The following is a 22,230-nucleotide window of genomic DNA, read 5'->3' on the forward strand; positions in this document are numbered from 1 at the left end:
GATCTGATGGGCAGCCAATAATCTTGTGTTATGATGATCTTTAAGTGCACAGATAACTGTATACACAAATAAACACGGACAGATTGTCACCTGGGTCACTTCTTTGATCTGTCTTAATGAGACAGGTGATACAAGGTGGGTTGTTTACACCAGGGCCAATGCCGACAGAATTGGTTTCATTATTAAAGGGCCAAGTGGCATCCTACAGGGCAGAGCAGGTCAATGGGGGTCGGTGACGGAGGAGGGTGCGTTGCACTTCTTATGTCCCCCGTGAATGTCCTCCTTGAATGTCCCCCTGATAACAAATGACCTGTGAACCATGCCCACCACCAAATCACACCCATAGAAACCCACATTCTGTTACTGTCGTGAACTTCGTGAACCATGTAAGCTGCTGTCGTAAAGTGTAATGGTTTTGACTTCTTGCTTTGTGGTTCTAACCATAAGTTAATACTACGTTTGACAGTACCATATTTAGAAGTTCAAGCCCTTTGCAATTTTGACTTTATACATGTGATAAAGAATAACAGTGTATATTAGATGGAAAGGTGTAAGTATCTCCACATACAAGGGACCAGTGTGCTTGAAATGTTGTCAGTTGTTGGCCTTTAAAGATAATATTGCTACACCTTCCGGAAAAAGTCTTCAACAAGTCAAAAGCGACAAATAAGAGTCTCATCTTGGAGTAAATGGGCAAGAATATATTTAAACTTCCATTTCTATGGAGCTATTAAAGTGCCAAGGTAGTTGTAGATTGCCTCACAACAAATAAGTATTTGCAGATTTTCAATTCTGCACTCGAAGAGTTTTTTGTTAGCTTGTGTGAGAGTACTGCCCTGTTGATCAGTTGCACCAGATAACACATGCAAGGAGTGATGTTTTCGTGGACGAGTTGGTCTCACGCTTACCAAATGTGCCACTTGTTAGACGCTCAGATGAGGAATTACAAAAAGATCTGTTTTCCTCTCCTGAAAAATGTTTTCCTTCCAGGCAAATAAACGTGTGTAGAGTGTGAGAAGGAAGCACTGAGGGATATGTGGAGAGGTTAGCGGTGAAAGGACTCGTGGACCAAACCTAATCTTGGTCCCCAGTAGCCAGAAGCGGAATAGCCCCCAGCTGTCAACATGTCAAATTTAGAAAGTCCTTGCCAGCCCGATTCAGTTCACTTCTGTCTTCCCGATGGCATTGTCTTGTTGTAAGGATATCAGCATCAGACCAGTGAATACCTAATTGCCCTGTGAATCAAATTGCTTAATATTCCGGATGTCATGCCTACAAGATAGGATGCCTGTTCGTGTTGAATTAGAACACAATACCAATTTCAGTTGATTTAGCAAATTTGCATATAATTGTTCAAAGTTCATGTGCCCTTAGCCAAGTTGAGGATTGTAACATCACTGGTTAAATGGATTGAACAAATTCTTTTTGTCCAAGTTTATTCCTGTATAGATCCCACTGGAACTAAGACAGTGATAGATTTGAGGCATATAGCCACGTAATACATGCTTTTCTACACATATAGTTAACATTGCAGACATTTCATCCAAGTGCTGTGCATCCCATTTCCTGGGGAGAATCTGTGAAATGTGCATTTTACAGCTTGAATGACAGTATGGGGTGATTTGTTTCACTTAGCACATTTGCGGAATGTTCAGTGTGGGCTTGTGAAGTGATAGGGTTAGAGTGAGCCAGGGCAGATTTGTTGACTCAATGCTTTGAAAGGGGGAACTTTGGGGGGTCAGTAGAGTTAGAATACCCCCAGTGATGTGAAGACAGCAGGAACAATGTGGCCAGTTCTTGTGTGACATGGCACAGCATGGAGGAAGTCATGGTTTGATATGTCACAGGTTTTCTTTTAACTGATCTCAAGACCAAAACATCAAAGCAGATTCTGATCCTCAGTGTTGAAGTCAGATTTAAGACAAAATATTTCCATTTGGATAATCATTTTTAAAATTGGGAAATATTGCATGAAAGGGATGGAAAATAAGGGTTTCTATTTTGAACCTGCTTCTGGAGTGATTGGATAAGGGATGAAACCTTAGGTCACAAGACAGAAATGTGACAGTTATTTATCATTAGCAGAGCAGATGCTTGCTTGGCCCACAACAATTGATTGCAGCTGTTGTTCACTGTATAGGGAACATCTTCAACATAGCAGGTGCTTGCTCAGTCCACAGAGATTGATAAATGTTCAAAGGAACTTAAGGCCTACCCGTGTACAGTCTCCAAAACAGTTTGTGATTTTAGCCACTTGTCCAAAAGCCCATGTTTCAGTCTAGTAATCTATGCTAATGTTAGTCCACACATTAACGCTAAGATCTATTGAAAATGATGTCAAGTGACAGGTTCGGGATAGTAGATTCAAAAGGTTTTGACACAGACTGTCAACATATATGTCCCCTCTGTCAGGAAAAGCTAGTCATGTTACATGTATAAGTACAACTTACCTAAATATAGTGTTGTAAAGACATTAATCTGTCCTGCGTATTTGTATTGGAACACTCAAATATTTATTCATTGATTCTTGTTGACATGTTTGATTTGTATCATAGAAGGATTTAAGCCTATCAAGTGAGAAGTGTCCACCCTTTGAATAATCAGTCAAAAATAACAAATGCACAATCATGCCAAAATGTAACATGATCCATCTGTCCAAATGAAGTGATTAATATCTGATGAAAGGACTTCACGACTATAAAGGGGCGTATCCCCCTGACTTTCATTTGGTACCCCCATGGGTCCAGACCTCACACTGAGGAGGGATCTGTGAGACAATCAGTCAGAACAATAGCAGGTTATCAGGTGTCAGATTAGGTATCAGCTCTATAGTATGTCTGTGCTGCTGTAGGCATGCAGCAAAGACTACCTGTAGGCAGAAGCGTGGGCGGGAAAGGTCATTTGTCAAGGTCACTGGACAAGGGTAATAGAAAATTAACCTGTTCCCTTTAAATTGAATGAGTGTTAGGGTAGCTGCATGGGTAGTTTATTTGACACTCAGCAATATTCCAGCAATATGATGGCGGTGAGCATGAATCTATGCAATAAGGATACGATGACATGCATCAACGAAGTCAGGGAGCCTGACCACCCAATCCCCTTAATCACCTCCTTTCAACAAGCATGGGTTGCTGAAGACTTATTCTCTACCCGGATCTTCATGTGTATATGCAACTGGTAGTGTGGGCTAAACCAAGCGCTGTTGGGAGAGAGACTCTCTTGTTATATGTGTCAATATCTCATTAGATGATCAGCTTGTGCAAATACAAACTTATGTTTGGAATTGTGGTTCATTAATCAATTAATCTGTTTCCAAGAAGGATAATTAAGCATGAGATAGCGACTAAAAATTTGCAAAACATATTGCAAACTTCTTGACCTCTTGCACCCTCCGATGGCTGAAGCAAGATGTCAAATTCATCTTTCTTTTATGCCATGTGTACCAGAGAGAAAAGTTACATGAATAAATTTCAGTCATTAAAAAATTAACCAAGAAAGATAAAGACAGCATTCTAAGCGATTTGTCACAGCTTAAACGGGAAACGGTAATAATGATCATTAATCACTTGTGTGAGTTGTGGACTGGTTGAGTTGCCAGCATCTTGGAGCATAAGACTGCTCTAACTGCATCTTGAAGGAAATGGATGGTCTGGGAGGGGATCAGGACCAGCAACCTGAATTAATCATGTGCTCCCAATTCCTTCTGCTCCCCCAGACACATGACCCTCCCCCTAGTCAAACCCCCCACCCCCTCATTTCAAGAATCAATTGGAGTAAAGAGATTGAGATGCTTCAGCTTAAGACTGACTTGTCAGTTAGTGGGTCCATGTAGATATAGCCTAGGGTCTGTACCAGCATAGCCTTACTCCAAGGCTGTACTGAATGATAGGTTCATGGGTGGGGGGTAATTCTATCCTTATAATAGGCAAGTCTAGATATGTGGGCAGTATATCTAAGGACTCCAGCCTCTTATTGTGACAACTTTTTCTTATTATTTACATAATCTAGAAATTGATTTAAGCTAATAATTATTGCCTTAAAGACTTTGGCAAGTCTAGTACCGGCACTGTATTGATAAGAGCCAGTAAAGGATTATTGTGGCACCCTTTTATACGGGTCTACGAAAGGGCTCTGTTGGCAATACATCAGATTAGAAGTTGCTGTCAGAGTTACTACTGCTGTCTGTAGGACTAAGGCTCACAACTACTGTAGGAACACCTCAGAGAAGTTACTTACAGCCTCAGAATACCAGTAATTTAAAGATTATTGTATCTATTGTAAACTGGATTGGTCAATAGTTTAACCTTTCTGAGTTTTTTAATGTTAAGACAGGTTTAGCAGTTGCAGAGGTAGGGACAGATATATAACACAGGTAGGGAATATCTTATGTATAACAGGTGCGGAATATCTTATATATAACAGGTAGGAAAAATCTTATATGTAACACAAGTAGGGAATATCTTATATATAACAAGTAGGGAATATCTTATATATAACAGAAGGGGTATTGGAGTACAAAACTCTATTTCATCGGCCTGCCTTATTATGATTATTACCACAATCCATCATAATTTCGTCCTGACAATACAGTCTGACAGATGATTGAGCAATCGGACTGATGTCATGACAATAAGTGTGTATTTCTGTGGATTTGTCATCTTCCGCTTGTTTTTGTACAGCAACGTATCCCTGTGGTTATATACTCGCTTCCATAGGCAGGCCCACCATGATGCTACAGTGAAGATTCTCTGGTTCATACAGGCACTAGGTTTACTCTTACATCAGATAGACCATATGGTTGCAGTACATTTATGAAGGCATTACCCCTAATAACGAAGTAGCGTAAATGTAGAATGTTGAATCAACATGCCAGGCGGTCTTGGATACACCAATTCTACTTGCTATGTAAATCATGTGGGGAAAGTGATAGCTGACGCTGCACAGATCTTTAGGGAGGATAGAGATGTTTTCTTGTATCAAAGAGAATTAACTAGGGTTATTTTATGTATAACTGATTGATTCCGGGTGACATTTATTCCTGGTTTTATGGGTACCCATACTTAGGCTCTTTGACAGGTTAATTAACAAATAATTAAGCTGCCATATGGCTGTATTGCTGTTCTTGATATGACTTACGGTAGGTATGGCATACTGAGGAGAATAACGAAAGAAGTTAATTACTTAGTCAGAGCAGTACCATTAAATGATACAATTTATGTTTATAGTGTAGGATATAAAGAAAATTATGGAAAACTCAAACATGAAAAAGGAACATTTGATCGTGGTAGCTTATGATGATGCCAAGTAAATTTGTTTTATATCTTTCTGTTGTCAGATGTGAAGGAATGTTTTTTATCACAGCCTGAAGGAAGGGTTTTGACGTGTGCTATTTGTAAATGTTGTGCGAAAAGTGTACACAGTAGCACCCAAAGTTCAACACAAAGCCACTTGTTGAGAGACAAGACGTCACATATTTTCATATGCCTGGCCTATGTATGGGTCAGTTTCAATATATCTTTGTACCTATGATAATTGTGATAACCTTGCCCAGAGACCTGTGAAGATCTGGGGTAGAATAGGTCTTCAGCAACCCAAGCTTGCCATAACGGCGACTATGCTTGTCGTAAGAGGCGACCAACGGGATCGGGTGGTCAGACTCGACGACTTGGTTCATGCATGTCATCAGTCCCAATTACATGGATCGATGCTCATGATGTCAGTCACAGGATTGTCTGGTCCAGACTTGATTATTTACAGACCACCGTCATATAGATGGAATATTGCTGAGTGTGGTGTAAAACAACTGACAAACAAAACAAAAACAAAACTTTGCCCAGAATGCTGAGGACATATCATAGCCTAGCCTTGCTCCAAGTCTCTACTGTATGATAAGTCCATGAATGTATAGTAATTCTATCCTAATAATAGGCAAGTCTAGATAAGTGGACAGAACACATTTATAGAAACAGTTGGTTCCTATTTTTTATATAATCTTTGAATTATGATTTAAGGTTATAATCATTGCCTTAGAGACTTGTGCAAGTCCTACCATGGCACGATGACCTTGTGGCCGTTTGTGCCTTCTTCTCGTTGTGGCCTGCTGAGGTTTGACTGCCAAAGCTTTCATTGTCATCGTCAACTGTTTGCTGTCATGTCCTGGTAATATTGACTCAGTGATCACTTTATACACTGTCAATATCTCCTGTTCAGCTCACAGGTAAAATGTATTATCAAGGTATGTAATCAATGCCATCAGCTTGCTACAGGTCATGCCCTAGTGATCCAGGCCAGCTGGCCTGTTGGCCATACAGGCTTCATGTCACTTTGGTTCCACCACTCCAAGGTTCCCATACACTGTATTGATTTATAAACTAATGTGTTTGATATACTTCTCATCAGTAACATGTTTGTGACTATGTTTGAAATGACCCAAATCATAGCCTTTGTCCAGACTATGGAACATAAAGTCTTTGAGTGGCATTTAGAAGTGATACACTTAAGGAAAAGAATTTCTTTATTATGAGGAAATACAGTTGTCCATAACCATCAGCATTAATTACTGCAAAGTGTTGGCTTCCATTGTCTTTTGCTAATCACCTATCAGCAGCAATTATCTGTTGGTTTCCCTTTAAAGTTTCCACCTTTGTTATCTTAGTACTTTTGTTGTTCTCACATGTACATATATATGCTCTCTGAATGAAGGGGTATATGAAGGAGTAATCATATACTCTGAAATGTTACGTTTAATCATATAGAGACGTTGACATCCATAACTTCTCTTCCCTAATGTAACATTAGTTCACAGCTCATCATCAACCACTCTGTGTGGTGCTCCAATGATGTAGGTACTTCTCATAGTTCACTGCCAGGTGAACCAATGCTTTTCTCAAGACTTAAATGTCATTGTACAAATGGTATCTCTTTCTCATTAAAAATGCAAGAAGACTGGAGATACATGGAGCAAGGTAGACACTAGCAACTCGGCCATTTTGATGTCATCTGAGTGTGTAAGATGGTCATTCGGTTCTTCATGTTCATGCAGTGTGGAGTTTGTAAAGTGGTTGAAGAAGAAGCACTTAGTGTTGGCACTGCCATATCTGATTCTTGTATTGGCCAAAGTGGTTTTGCTTGAGAAGGACTAGAACTTGAAAAAATATGCCATTTGATGTCTCCTTCACCCTCGTGCATCGACAAAGAGGCATTGACATAGGTATTCCTAAGTACTGTTGAATTCAATATGTCTGTGTAGGTCTGAGTTAAAGAGATATAAAAATGATAGTAAAGGTTTTTAATGCAGATATGTCAGTGCTGACCCTTGAGAAAAAAAAAGCAATCCAACTCAAGTCTAGAATGATTTGGCAAGTCTAGATTGCCTCAGCTCTAGGCTGAAATTAAGGATTTGTCTGGGCTCCATTTTGATAATAATCATTATAATTTTTTTAGATATATAGTATTAAATAATAACTTTATTTCTGGGTCTAAATGTCAGTCAGCAGCTTTAGCCTCGTGACTTTCAAATAAGACAAGTTGGATGAGCCCCTGTGTTGTGCCCGACTCCCCACCCAACACTACCCCCTGACCCGTCATTGCACATACATTGATGTACACACTGTGACAAGGCACGTAGTCTCTGTTTGACAAGATATTAGGGTATGAGTCAATATTATCACTATTGATAGTGGATGCTGATCCAGTGAAGCATCATGGGAACTAGTGGGTGTGTCACATCGACTGGATAGGTAGTGTACCCAGTACAGAGTGGTGCTTGGACACTTTTGTAGTCATCATGTTCTGATCATTGGAAACCTTTGTGGACTATTGCCAGGACACGACTTGTTAGGACATTCCTTTGTGGAAGCTATTGATTAAGTTGACATTATTATAATGGACATTTTTTATGTTCAGAGCAGTGTATGGTTTTACAGGTAAAAAAAGAAGAAAAAAAGAAAGAAAAAGAAATGAGAAAATATTTAAAAGCATCATGTTTATGTTTTTATGATAAATGTAAAATGATAAATGTAATGAAAATCTGATGCAGTCCAGTTTGCATTCCTTGTTCCAGGACATCATGATGACAGGAGTACACTGTCTCTGTCAGAATCTCTCGATCATGTCTGGGTTGCACTGATAGGCAACAATTAACAAGATAAGAAGTATCATCTTCACCTTTTCCAAACAATGGATGAATATTATTTTCGTACCACATGTAAATCTTGGCGTTCTCGGACAAGCAACGTTTTAGGTATCATGTAATGGTTCACAAAGGAGACACATCCATGACAAGTGAAACAGTAGTCTCGTTACTGGCACCTCACCTGTCCATTGCTCATCACCGTCTCAGTGTGAGGCTTGTGTAACATCAACATCCCGCCTCTAACACTGAGTGTAGACAAACATGAGCGCCACAGTTATCTCGTTATCTGACAGCCTCCTACATACATGCCGGATAATTCAACATCCATGCTTCTGAAGAGTTGTCGACTTCTTCGTAAGCAGATTGTAGAAACAAATCAGTCGGGTATCACTGTAACCTCACAAGTCAACACCATGTTGTGTGTTGAAGGTGAGAAAGATAAGACAATAAACAAGCACCTGCTAGGGACCTCGCCAGTGTATGAACCTTACTGTTGCATAGTCTTGTCAAATATGACCAGTCGTCTAGTCACATAGATTCATATCAAACATTGAAAAACAAGCACCTGCAAGAGTACTCTAAACAGTGCAACAAGCTCACTTGAACATACTTCTGTTAAATAAAACCAATTGTATAGTCTCATAGATTATGTGAAATGTTGAAAAAACAAGCACCTGCAAGGGCACTCTAAACTGTGCAACAATTGATCATACACCTAGTATGATACTTCAGTGAGGACAAAGTGTATATATCTTAATTATGGATGTTTGGTTATAACCTGAAGTATCACCATGTATTTGAAGCTCACTGAAGTCTTTTGAAAGTATAAGACGACAGATAGTGATATTATAATGATTAATATTCAATGTAATAGTTCATATTTTCAAGTTATAGATATATGCAACAGTACAAAACTAATGGGGAGGAATTTTAGGAACATCAGAAAAATAGTCCTTAGTGTTATGTTGTGCATATTTCATGCCTAAGGGAATAGATCTGTTTGATTGTGGGGCTGTTTGACCAAAGGGTATCTCATTACCTTTAAACATATATCCTTATGATAAAACTCCAGTGGTAGTCAACATATGTGGCCCCACATACCCATGATTAGTAAACAGTACAGCTTCAGTATGAGGCGTCAGAGGTCAGAGGTCAGCAGCTGACCATGTGGAATATGACCTAGCTACTCAACACTTCCTCATAAACAGGGAATAAACATTCTCCTTTTGTCACCTTTCCTTTGAAGCCTAATATTAGGTGTTTTATTGGCTGATAATGACTGTGGTTTGTGCAGTTATGGGGAGATGTTTCACATGTTTGGATGTTCCCCATGGAGCAGAATGTCCATTTGTAACTTAATTGATCAGTGCTGTAAGGGGAATGGTAGGTGAAGAAAGGTCAATTGTCTAAACATTCCAATGCTTAATTTGTAATGCATTTCAATGAGCTGAAAGCTGGCCTAACCATCATGGTGTTTCATGTCCCGATTCACCAATATATCAATGCATCAAAAATATTATCAGACAAATGTTTAGGATTGGTCATAGTGTGCATTTCATTGTTTTGAGTTAAATCAACAAACCTGTTTATGAATTTTTCTTTGGTTTTTCAGGAAAACACCTTGTGCCAAAGTAGCCTGACTGCACTGGCTGTCAAATATGCAAAAGAAATAAAGACCCACTTTGCTGATGTGTGGGACCGACTGGAAGACCTGTGGAAAGTGGCCCAAGATATCGACAACTTTCCGGTAAATATACATTCCCCATAACTGACATCTTTCCGGTAAATATACATCCCCATAACTGACAACTTTCCGGTAAATATACATGCCCATAACAGACAACTTTCTGGTAAATATACATGCCCATTACTGACAATTTTCTGGTAAATATACATTCCCCATAAGTGACAACTTTCCGGTAGATATACATGCCCATAACTGTACTACAGTTTTTATCCGGGTTAGAATTGGTCTTTAGCAACCTAAGCTTGTCATAGGAGGTCAGCTAAGGGGATCGGGTGGTCAGGCTCGCTGATTTGGTTGATGCATGTCAACATATCCCAGTTGCGTAGATCAATGCTCATGATGTTAATCATAGATTGTCTGTCCCAGACTCAATTATTTACTGACCACTGTCATATAGCGGGAATATTGCTGAGTGCGGTGTTAAACAACATGCAAACAGACAATACTACTGTATAAAACCAATCTCTGAACGTCGTCTCCTATGAAAAGTTGATTAGGAACATTGTGTTGTGTGGCATGTTCGCTAGACTTCATCAGCACTATGTGACTGGTATTCAGTGATTTATAATGTGTATATAAAGCAGGTATGTTGACTTATTCTATTTTGGGGATATATATATGATAGTATATCAAGGAATGGCATGAATGATGCATATTCCAATGAAGTGTAATGTAAGACAATGTAAGAACATGTATATCTTGGATCGATAATACATACCAGCTAGGCATGGAGGATAGGGTGTTTTTATAATTGATAATTTGTGTATGGTATATATACATATCTGTCACATATTTGATTAACTTCTTCATTAATTGATGTCAACATTTAGATTTTTACAAATTGACAAACATGTGGACACACAGTAAATGCAATATTTGCAAAAGGAACAAATATGAATGAAAATCAGTCTTTTACTGTTTCTGTAGATTTATGTTTGTGTGGAATGAGTGAGTGAGTATGGTTTTATGCCGCTTTATGCAATATTCAAGCAATATTGCAGTGGGGGACACCAGAAATAGGCTTCACACATTATACCTGGGTCTCAAGACTACCCCACTTCCCCTTATGTGGAATGCTTGAGGCAATATTATAATATATTTCTTATGTATGTCATGATTCGTGCATGTACATATAAGCATCAATTGAATGCTTCCTTATCTAAAATAGTCAAAATATCAAAAACCTGTTTCACTGTCAGATATAAGATGAGTGAACAGAAATCTGCTCAATGGGGCAAACATGACCGGTTAGTAAGATGTGTTAGTAGTCATAGATATGTTGTCTGGATGACTGTCTCTATGGCCATCCTCTGCTATGTATTTATAATGTGATGATGAAGTTGAGTCAGTATGTGCACCAGGGTCTACAGGACAGTGAGGAGGAGAGCTGGTGTATACGACTCGTAGATCACTCAGCTCCTCACACCAGTGTGTGACAGGTGCCCTGGGACAGTATCTAGGAATAACAAACAAGAAATTAGCACTCATGCTGATAATGATGTATGCCTTGGGCTTTATGAATAGATCTTCCTTATATGACAACAATAGACAGATTATTACTGGCGCTGGTGATGACATTGCCTGGTACATAAACATCAGGCCTTTCTGGTTTCTTTATTACTTGTTTAAGACACTGGTGGCTGAGTGGTGAAAGTATTTGCTTGCCTTCAATATCTGTGTTTGTTTCCTCCACAATATAAACTGGCCAGTCTTGGTGTCCTTGGGTTAGAGTCCCAGATAATATTGGAATATTACCTTGGGGTATATATTTTATATTTACATCTGATTATTCTACTGAATGGATACTATCAGTGATTATCTTTAAAGAGAAATAACTGCCCTCTGAACTGGTGACAATCCTGGACACTCAAAGCAACAGGCATATTTTCTGTTTGACTCACCCAATAAATAACTTGATTGGCTTCAGTCTCTTTGAATGAATTTTGGTGTTCTCACATTACGGTTGTTTGAAATATTGGGCCATTTACCAAACCCAGTTAATTGGTGTTGTGAATGGTAAGTGTGGTGCCTATTGTCAACAGAAATGACCTGTAACAGCCTTACATCCCAGGGAACCATTGGATGTGTAATTTCGATCATAATGTGCCCTTTACATGCAAACAGAATCAAGTTCCCTGATATCAATGATGATTGGTCTCTCTTGGTTCCTATTGGTGGAAGATCCGACTTGAGAGTGTAGGAGTGGAAGGGACTTGTCACAGAGCCTGAAACATGTCACATCACCATTGATCTTTGATGTTGTCTGGGGGTCATGTTTCTCAACAGGGACTGGAAGGGAAGCCTATCTTATTGATATCCTGTCCATCAGGTTATTGGACTTTTGATTTATTAGTTGTTGGCTAAGATGAATATCTTCTTCTGTTCATTGGATAGTCCATGGCCAGCTACAGTATTGCAGTATTCATGGAAGCAATTGTTGTTTTGTAAGAGATGGTTATTGTACATGTACAAGATGAAAGATTTCATTGTGGTGCTGATGTTATTTTAGTGGCTCAATAGCTGTTGCTATGGCTTCTGCTGCCTCCCAGATACTAGGGAATTGTAGTAGTGTTGTAGGAGAGGTTGTAGTGGTGTTGTAGGAGAAGTTGTAGTGATATTGTAGGAGAAGTTGTAGTGGTGTTGTAGAAGTTGTAGTGGTGTTGTAGAAGTTGTGGTGTTGTAGAAGTTGTAGTGATGTTGTAGGAGAAGTTGTAGTGGTGTTGTAGAAGTTGTAGTGGTGTTGTGGGAGAAGTTGTAGTGGTGTTGTGGGAGAAGTTGTAGTGGTGTTGTAGAAGTTGTAATGGTGTTGTAGAAGTTGTAGTGATGTTGTAGGAGAAGTTGTAGTGGTGTTGTAGAAGTTGTAGTGGTGTTGTGGGAGAAGTTGTAGTGGTGTTGTGGGAGAAGTTGTAGTGGTGTTGTAGAAGTTGTAATGGTGTTGTAGAAGTTGTAGTGGTGTTGTGGGAGAAGTTGTAGTGGTGTTGTGGGAGAAGTTGAAGTGGTGTTGTGGGAGAAGTTGTAGTGGTGTTGTGGGAGAAGTTGTAGTGGTGTTGTGGGAGAAGTTGTAGTGATGTTGTAGGAGAAGTTGTAGTAGTGTTGTAGAAGTTGTAGTGGTGTTGTAGAAGTTGTAGTGGTGATGTGGGAGGAGTTTTAGTGGTGTTGTGGGAGAAGTTGTAGTGGTGTTGTGGGAGAAGTTGTAGTGGTGTTGTAGGAGAAGTTGTAGTGGTGTTGTAGAAGTTGTAGTGGTGATGTGGGAGAAGTTGTAGTGGTGTTGTAGTGGTGTTGTAGGAGAAGTTGTAGTGGTGTTGTAGAAGTTGTAGTGGTGATGTGGGAGAAGTTATAGTGGTGTTGTAGTGGTGTTGTGGGAGAAGTTGTAGTGATGTTGTAGGAGAAGTTGTAGTGGTGTTGTAGAAGTTGTAGTGGTGTTGTAGAAGTTGAAGTTGTGTTGTAGGAGAAGTTGTAGTGGTGTTGTGGGAGAAGTTGTAGTGGTGTTGTAGGAGAAGTTGTAGTCGTGATGTGGGAGGAGTTGTAGTAGTGTTGTAGGAGAAGTTGTGGTGTTGAGGGAGACGTTGTGTTGTTGTACGAGATGTTGTAGTGGTGTTACAGAAGTTGTAGTGGTGTTGTACTGGTTGTAGTAGAAGTTGTAGTTGCAGTTATTATAACTGTTGCATACTTGATTATCCTGATAACCGGCAGGTCAGTGTTCAGGTAACTTACATTTAGCACACCTGTGAACCGCACCTGTGTATTCACCTTAGCTCACCTTGCTGCCACACATGAGTAAACTACAGTTACCTTACTCTCAGAGTGTCAGTATGCCTACTGTTTTCATCATGGATCATTACCATTTATTACAAATGTTCATCAGCTATCAATCAGTCTGTGGACTGGAATGGAAACCCAATCCTTGCGGGGAATACAGTATACCTGTTGGACAATAGACATACCTGTGTAGGATCTGAGCCAGGGCATATGTAGGGGCAGCAGCACAATGCATGGGGTATAATGATAACATTGTATACATGCTGTTAATGATCGTATTGTGTACTTGTGCTGCTCAGGTGTGTTACAGGTGCTCATGTTTTGTGTCTGCTTTAATTTTGTTTTTTAATTAAACATGTTTGAAAGAGACAAACTTATTGGGGATAATAAGTAGTTTCATCCATGTGAGATGAGAAACAAAAGTGGTTTGAGAAAGAAATGGTGCCTGGCCGCTTATTCTCTGCCACAGGGGAAATTTTGCAGTGTACTTATTTTTTGTTTCTTTATCCAGAACAGTTATAACTTATTGGCATTCACAAGAGAAACCTTATTGAGTAAAAAATTACTGGCATAGGCAAGAGGCACCTTATTGAGTCCTTGACAAATAACACACTTAAATGTGATAGCTGTTTTATTTCATTGCATGGAACTTGTTTGTTTCAGAGTGTATGCAGGAGTCCTATGCACAGTATCTATGGTGGATCAAGTCTGTATGGCTTCTCTCCCCGGGGAGTTCCGCCTCCTCTACCCACATGTCCTCCGGTAAGTCACATTATCCCCAGTGGGTCAGTCTGTTCGGCTTCTCATCCTGCATGTCCATCGGTAAGTCACATTATCCCCAGTGGGTCAGTCTGTCCGGCTTCTCATCCTGCATGTCCATCGGTAAGTCACATTATCCCCAGTTGGTCAGTCTGTCAGGCTTCTCATCCTGCATGTCCATCGGTACGTCACATTATCCCCAGTGGGTCAGTCTGTCCGGCTTCTCATCCTGCATGTCCATCGGTAAGTCACATTATCCCCAGTGGGTCAGTCTGTCAGGCTTCTCATCCTGCATGTCCATCGGTAAGTCACATTATCCCCAGTTGGTCAGACTGTCAGGCTTCTCATCCTGCATGTCCATCGGTAAGTCACATTATCCCCAGTTGGTCAGTCTGTCCGGCTTCTCATCCTGCATGTCCATCGGTAAGTCACAGTATCTCCAGTGGGTCAGTGTTTTTGGCCTCTCTCATGCCCCTCCCCTTGAATCCACTGATAAGTCCTCATACATATATCGAGACCCCCAGTGTTCAATGTAAGGTTACAGTGATAGGTACAGTATGTACATCTCATCTCCAACTGTTAAACTCACTCACTCACTCACTCTCACTCACTCACTCACTCACTCACTCACTCACTCACTCACACTCACTCACTCACTCACTCACTCACTCAGAAAATACCCATCGAGTTCACTGCAATTAGGCTATGCATATCTCGGCATCTTCCAACATAGCCAACACTACAGGTGAGCTACATAGCAATTGGGCTTCTACACAGAGGGAGGGCTTCGTATAACAGTAATAGGAGGTTAGTCACATGATTATTATGCAGGGGTCATGTGCTGTGGTGTGAAAGTATGATTTAGAAGCTAACACTGTGGCAGGCTTGTAGTCGGTCTCCCAGTCCCAGAACCATATTGTTTTCCCTTTCGCTCAGCCCTTTCTTTGATACAAAAAGGGGTGGTCGGGTAGCCTAGTGGTTTAAGCGTTCGCTCGTCACGCTGAAGACCCGGGTTCGATTCCCGACATGGGTACAATGTGTGAAGCCCATTTCTGGTGTCCCCCGCCGTGATATGGCTGGAATATTGCTAAAATCGGTGTAAAACCATACTCACTCACTCACTCACTCACTTTAATACAAAAGGCTTAAATGAAGTTGGAGAGTTTCCTCATGTTCAGCTCCTGAATCTCCCATCTCCCTGGAGCTCCTTCTTAAAATAAATAGGAGTTATTTGTTTCTATCAAAATTACATATTTTCAAAGACTAAGCGTTAGTCTAGCAGGCTGGAAACAGATGCCAAGAGCAAAGCATAGACAGGTTTTGAACCGGCCTGTCTTCAGGGAAAATAATATGGATAAAAAAATGAATCTTTACTAGCAATAGCCAGTTCAGAGGTACAAGAGAATAAAGATAATATATTAGATGAAGTCGGTTTTATATTGACAGTGTAGGGAGACAAGGAAGAAAAACAATGCATATTGAAAGAGCTAGATAAGTGGTTATGGTATGGACATTGCGATAAGAGAATGAATAAAACAATGAGTATAAGAGTTATGTGTGTGACATTCTCACTGTAGCTTCCCTATCAGATGGAGACAATGCGGATGTGTTCCATCCTGAAACTTGGCCATTATTTCTCTCATATTTCTGTTTGCTTTTAGTAGTCCAGACTAATGCGGATTTTATAGTGCTAGCTCACTGAGATACCATGCCACAGTTTGACATGAACACCCCACTCAGACACAGTATACTGACTCCGAGCCGACCAGTCTTTGTTTTACCCCTTAATGCCTAGCATCTTGCAGGGTAACAACAACTTCAACCATTTAACGCCTTTGGGTATGATGCAGACTGGATCAAACCCCCGACCTTCCACTCTCTGGGCAAGCGCTCTGCCACTGGACAACGGAGGCGGTCATACACCAGATGAAAACTTTACACTTGCTATGTCAGGAGACTCACATACAACGAAAGAAACACATTTAGTAGATTTGAGTTGAACTTGAGTGAGTGAGTGAGTGAGTATGGTTTAACACCACTTTAAACAGTATTCCAGTTATATTGCGGCGTGTCAGCTTAATGTGGGAGGAAAGCCTGAAGTGATGCAGGTCGAAGATGTTTACCACTTCGGTGAAACCCACCAGCACAGGTATGGTGCTGACAAACCTAGAAACATAATCGGGGGGAACCGGGATTCAAACCCACAATCATAGGTCTCTGCACAGCAAATCACGGTGCCTTAGATGACTGGGCCCTCCATGCCCCCCTTAATGAATTTGTGGACAGTAACTTCAGACTTCTTGTACATTCAGCAGAAAAATGATTTTACAATTTATTTCATATCATTATGCATATTTACTTGTCTTGCTTTATAGTGATACATCACCTCATGGTACAGTCCTTGTATCATGATACAGATAAGCGTGATGGACCAGAAATTCGGAGAATTGTTTCCTCCCTATCAATCAGCTGACTCAGTTTGGCGTTGCTCATTGGATTGTGAACACAGAGATGTAACACTGAGCGTAACATGTTACTCAGGGTAGTGCTATTTGGTGTGTACATGAACCATGTTCAATCTGTGGGATAAAAGTAAAAAGGATGTAATTTAATCTATAATGCATTCAACCTTTCTCCATTTCTTTCTTTTAAAACTAAAACTTAATTATGAACCATTTGCAGCTGTTTCATTTCTTTCACCTGAGACAGAACTGTCATTTTGTTTGGTGAAAAAAATTGTTTTTTTTGTTAAGCAGCAATATTATCTGGTAAATGTTTTGATTTGCTAGCTCAATTAACAGTGACATGGTTTTGACTTTTCTCTCCTTTGAGTTATATTTAAGTGTTGATTCTAATTGAACAAATTCCTTCCTTTCCCACTTGAAATGTCAAGAAAACAAGCTACCAACAGCGTATTAGTTTATCCCAGCGATCAGTGTTGTTCTTGTAGTAATGCCAAAACTGAAAAAGAGACTTTAAGTTGCACTAGTGTTTCTGAGATGAACGTGTACACTTGAAGGTAAACATGCTAATTTCCCTATGTTGGGGCTAGCTTTGTGTTAGATTGGCTTACAAGAAACTTTGTAGTGGTTCCAAACAAACGTAAACTGCAACAAACACACTTTTCCTGTTTGAATCTGAGAAAACACTTCCACACTGGTTGATGTGATGGTGTGTTCTTGGACATACACACACACCGGCATTTACACAGGTAGAAAAACTGGCCCAGGAAATGTCTTGATAGATGGTGCTGACGAGGTGCACAGGTGGGCTAGGCTGTCATTGCTGATATGATCAAGATATGTTTCACTTGCAGACTCTTTAATCTCTTTTACAGGGGAATCTGTTGAGGGGAATAAAATACTGTTTACAGAGTATTAAACACTAAGTCAGCCTTATCATTTCTGTATTAATGCTTTGAAGGCATGTTACAGATGAATGAGGACCATGCTGTCTTGTGAAGTTCAACTCTCCATGTGTAAATCGATGACCAAGCATGGAATGAGTAATGTGTGTAAAGGGATATAAAGTATCAAACTAGGATGAACTTTAACGCCACTTTTAACAGTATTCCTGTTATATCACGGCATGTCAGCGTCATGTGGGAGGAAAGCCCTAAGTGATGCAGGTCTCAGATGTTTACCACTTCGGTAAAACCAACGACCACGGGTATAGTGCTGACCAAGCTTGAAACATAATCGGGGGGAACCGGGATTCGAACCAACGTTTATAGGTTTCTGGCGTGCCCAAGGGACGCAACTCTACACAGCGAATCATGGCGCCTCAGCCGACTGGGCCACCCATGGCCCCCTAAAGGGATATGAAGTATCAAACGAGATGGAACTTTAGATACCTTACAGGTTCCATTATCTCCTGTCCCGGTGCTGTAATCTCCAGTAATACCACCCCATCCCTGTAAATGTCCCTTGAACAGTCCATCGGTGTACCCCCCCTTTTTATTTCGAAAAAAATCTATATTTCTGTATAAATTACCACCAAAGACAATAAATAGATCTTAATTGTGCACCCCCTTTTCAAAAAAGCTGTATCTGCCCATGCAGTCTATAAGTATATTTATTTTACATGTATTAATAGATTGTTTTAGCTTTCCTTGGTCAGTGTATTGAAATTTTGTTAACAGCTGAAATGTTGTCAACAGTAAATTCATATGATAATGTGTTGTTAATTGTTCAATATGACTCCATTGATAATATTTATATGATTTTGCTACTTTTGTAAATTTGATATGTAGCTCATAAGGTTAATATTACTTTAAAAAGAGGCCTTCTTACTGTTCGTCTCAATCCTGACAGATTATTTTCAGTGAGGTATGTTTTTCCAGATGTTGAGCACAACTGAGACATGTTTTGTTTCAAATTGTTCATTCATTGGAATTTCATATTTTTGGTGAAATCAGAAAATGTTCTTTACTTTGTTTACTTTGAAAAAAAGATTGTTTGTTAAAATTTGAATGCAATGATATATAAAGTTTTGTGGCTCCAACAACTTATTAATGTGCCATCTCCTGTTTTTGTTTCAGCCATCCACCAGCCATGTTGACAGAATGCCGGAACTCCCCATCTCGCCATATGCATACAGGTAACACCTTATTATACTACAATGTTACATCCTCACAGCTGAACACTTTACACCTACAACACTTCAGACTTTAACCCCTGAACACTTTACGCCTACTACACTTCAGACTTTAACCCCTGAACACTTTACGCCTACTACACTTCAGACTTTAACCCCTGAACACTTTACACCTACAACACTTCAGACTTTAACCCCTGAACACTTTACGCCTACTACACTTCAGACTTTAACCCCTGAACACTTTACACCTACAACACTTTAGACTTTAACCCCTGAACACTTTACACCTAGAACACTTCAGACTTTAACCCCTGAACACTTTACACCTACAACACTTTAGACTTTAACCCCTGAACACTTTACACTTACAACACTTCAGACTTTAACCCCTGAACACTTTACACCTACAACACTTCAGACTTTAAACCCTGAACACTTTACACTTACAACACTTCAGACTTTAACCCCTGAACACTTTACACCTACAACACTTCAGACTTTAACCCCTGAACACTTTACACTTACAACACTTCAGACTTTAACCCCAGAACACTTTACACCTAGAACACTTCAGACTTTAACCCCTGAACACTTTACACCTACAATACTTCAGACTTTGACACCTGAACACTTTACACTTACAACACTTCAGACTTTAACCCCTGAACACTTTACACCTACAACACTTCAGACTTTAACCCCTGAACACTTTACACTTACAACACTTCAGACTTTAACCCCTGAACACTTTACACCTACAACACTTCAGACTTTAACCCCTGAACACTTTACACTTACAACACTTCAGACTTTAACCCCTGAACACTTTACACTTACAACACTTCAGACTTTAACCCCTGAACACTTTACACCTACAACACTTCAGACTTCCATCACCACTTTCCTACTACAACACTTTACTTTAGCTGTAAGTTACGTCCATGTCCAAGACGTTTACTGTTGCCATGTAACTTAGGTTCACTGATGTGGTTCATATAGACCATGGATCACAATAGAGATGAATCCAGGATTCAAACCTGTAACCAGTAGATGCTGTCAGATAAGGGAAGCAACTCTGCATGGCGAGAATATTGAGTATATTGTTAGTTTTCATGTCCATGTTAGATCGGGCATTGATGTCACCTCTAGTACTTCCATTATCCTTCCACACTGACATGCTTTGAACAAATACAGTGACTGTGAGATCTTTGACGAGAAGTAAGGCCCTCAGTGTGGCCTGTATGTTTATGTTGTAGTCTGTTTCTGTGGGAAGAATAGGGTTTCCATTCAACTTCACTGCAGTCCTTACATCTCTGACTAACTGTGGGAAGAGCAGTTTGTTGATATTACCTCATGGCTGTTGCCAAGTCTTGATGTTCGTGTTAGATTGAACAGCGCTCTGAGATGAAGTTTGTACATGCAATATGGCCGTCTGATTAGCATGATGGGTCTGCTAGGTTATCATTAAAACTCCGGTCGTTATCAAGTCACAGAATACAAAATGTGTCCACTCAGGGCAGTTTGAATAGTGAGCAGTATTTCTGATTCAAAAGTATCATTAAGGGCCATCTTATGATGTCGTTCTGACCTTGGGAGGTCATCATGTTCTCAAGACTCATCTTTGCTTCATTATATGACAAGGACCTAGTAAAGACAAGCAAATGTTCTTACAAAGATAGGTTGCATGACATGTGGTGTAATCTTTGGGAAAGAGCACTTCTGAATATTTCAGTTTTTTTGTCCTTTTTTTTTTGTTTGAAAGTGTAAATATTTGTTGTTAGGGTAAATGATTAAGTTAATTGAATATAAACACTTACTCTGCATTTGTTTCATTCAGATGAGTATTGAGATGGGGAATTAATTAAATAGGCCCATTAACAATTCAAATAACAAAAAAATTAGTTCGATCATATTTCAAAGAAACTCCAACAATTTCTTTACTTTGCATGAAGAAATGGACTTTAACCATGTGCGTCAAACAGGTCCATTGGGAATTGGTTTCATAAAATTTAAACAAGATTATTCAATGGTAATACACGTCTTCAGGGAATTTCTTTTGTCATGTGTTGAAACAGATGAACAATGCTTATGTGTCATGTCACCAAGAATAGCTGGATTTCATTGCTTTGGCTGCTAGACGGACCCATTGCACGTCTATCTTGGGTTTTTGAGAAAATAGGCCCCCATTAACCCTTTCACCACTTTCTTGCTGAGATGCTGAATGGGGATCATGAGGACACAAGGTTCTGTCAGACTGGGAGGTACTCTCAGCCCGACCTGATAACTGTGCAGTCTGTCTTGGCAATTACAACCTAAAAAGTAATACAGTCTTAATGCTTTTTTTCTATGGATTTTCTTCCAACTCACTCACTCACTCACTCACTCACTCACTCACTCACCGGCTCACCCACTACCTCACTCAATCACTCACTACCTCACTCACTACCTCACTCACTACCTCACTCACTCACTCACTCACTCACTCACTCACTACCTCACTCTCTCACTCACTACCTCACTCACCACCTCACTCACTCACTCCCTACCTCGCTCACCACCTCACTCACTCACTCACTACCTCACTCACTACCTCACTCACTCACTCACTACCTCACTCACCACCTCACTCACTCACTACCTCACTCACCACCTCACTCACTCACTACCTCACTCACCACCTCACTCACTCACTCACTCACTACCTCACTCACTACCTCACTCACTCACTCACTCACTCACTCACTCACTACCTCACTCACCACCTCACTCACTCACTCACTACCTCACTCACCACCTCACTCACTCACTCACTACCTCACTCACCACCTCACTCACTCCCTACCTCGCTCGCTCACTCACTCACTCACTCACTCACTCTCTACATGATTCGGGGCGGTCGTGTAGCCTAGTGGTTAATGCACTAGCTCGTTGCGCCGAAAACCAGGTTTCGATTCCCAACATGGGTACAATGTGGAAAGCCCATTTCTGGTGTCCTCCGCCGTGATATAGCTGAAATATTGCTAAAAGCGGCATTAAACCATGCTCACTCACTCACTCTCCATGATTCTGTAGTTCAGTCTGCTGACTTGGTCGACACATGTTCCAATTGTATTGCAGCAGTTGTGATCCATCTTGTCATTGCTGATCTCATATGATTTGGAGAGATTACTGCTATTTATATGATAATGACGACGTATCAGCTGGAATAATCTTGCAGGATATTGTTAGATTT

At 40.2% G+C, this 22,230-nt stretch overlaps 1 protein-coding gene across 1 annotated transcript in view; it reads left to right on the top strand.

The window, feature by feature from the left end:
• Positions 1-22,230, top strand: part of LOC139473700 (SAM and SH3 domain-containing protein 1-like) — a 117,116-nt gene that overhangs the window by 50,155 nt on the left and 44,731 nt on the right. The window contains exons 2-4 of the mRNA XM_071256411.1: positions 9,747-9,881; positions 14,304-14,402; positions 18,940-18,998. Coding sequence (XP_071112512.1) covers positions 9,747-9,881; positions 14,304-14,402; positions 18,940-18,998 — 293 coding nt within the window. The remainder of the gene's footprint in view (positions 1-9,746; positions 9,882-14,303; positions 14,403-18,939; positions 18,999-22,230) is intronic.

This window comes from Haliotis cracherodii, unplaced genomic scaffold, assembly GCF_022045235.1.
Source record: "Haliotis cracherodii isolate W230 unplaced genomic scaffold, xgHalCrac1.p SCAF_3, whole genome shotgun sequence".
Taxonomy (NCBI): Eukaryota; Metazoa; Mollusca; class Gastropoda; order Lepetellida; family Haliotidae; genus Haliotis; species Haliotis cracherodii.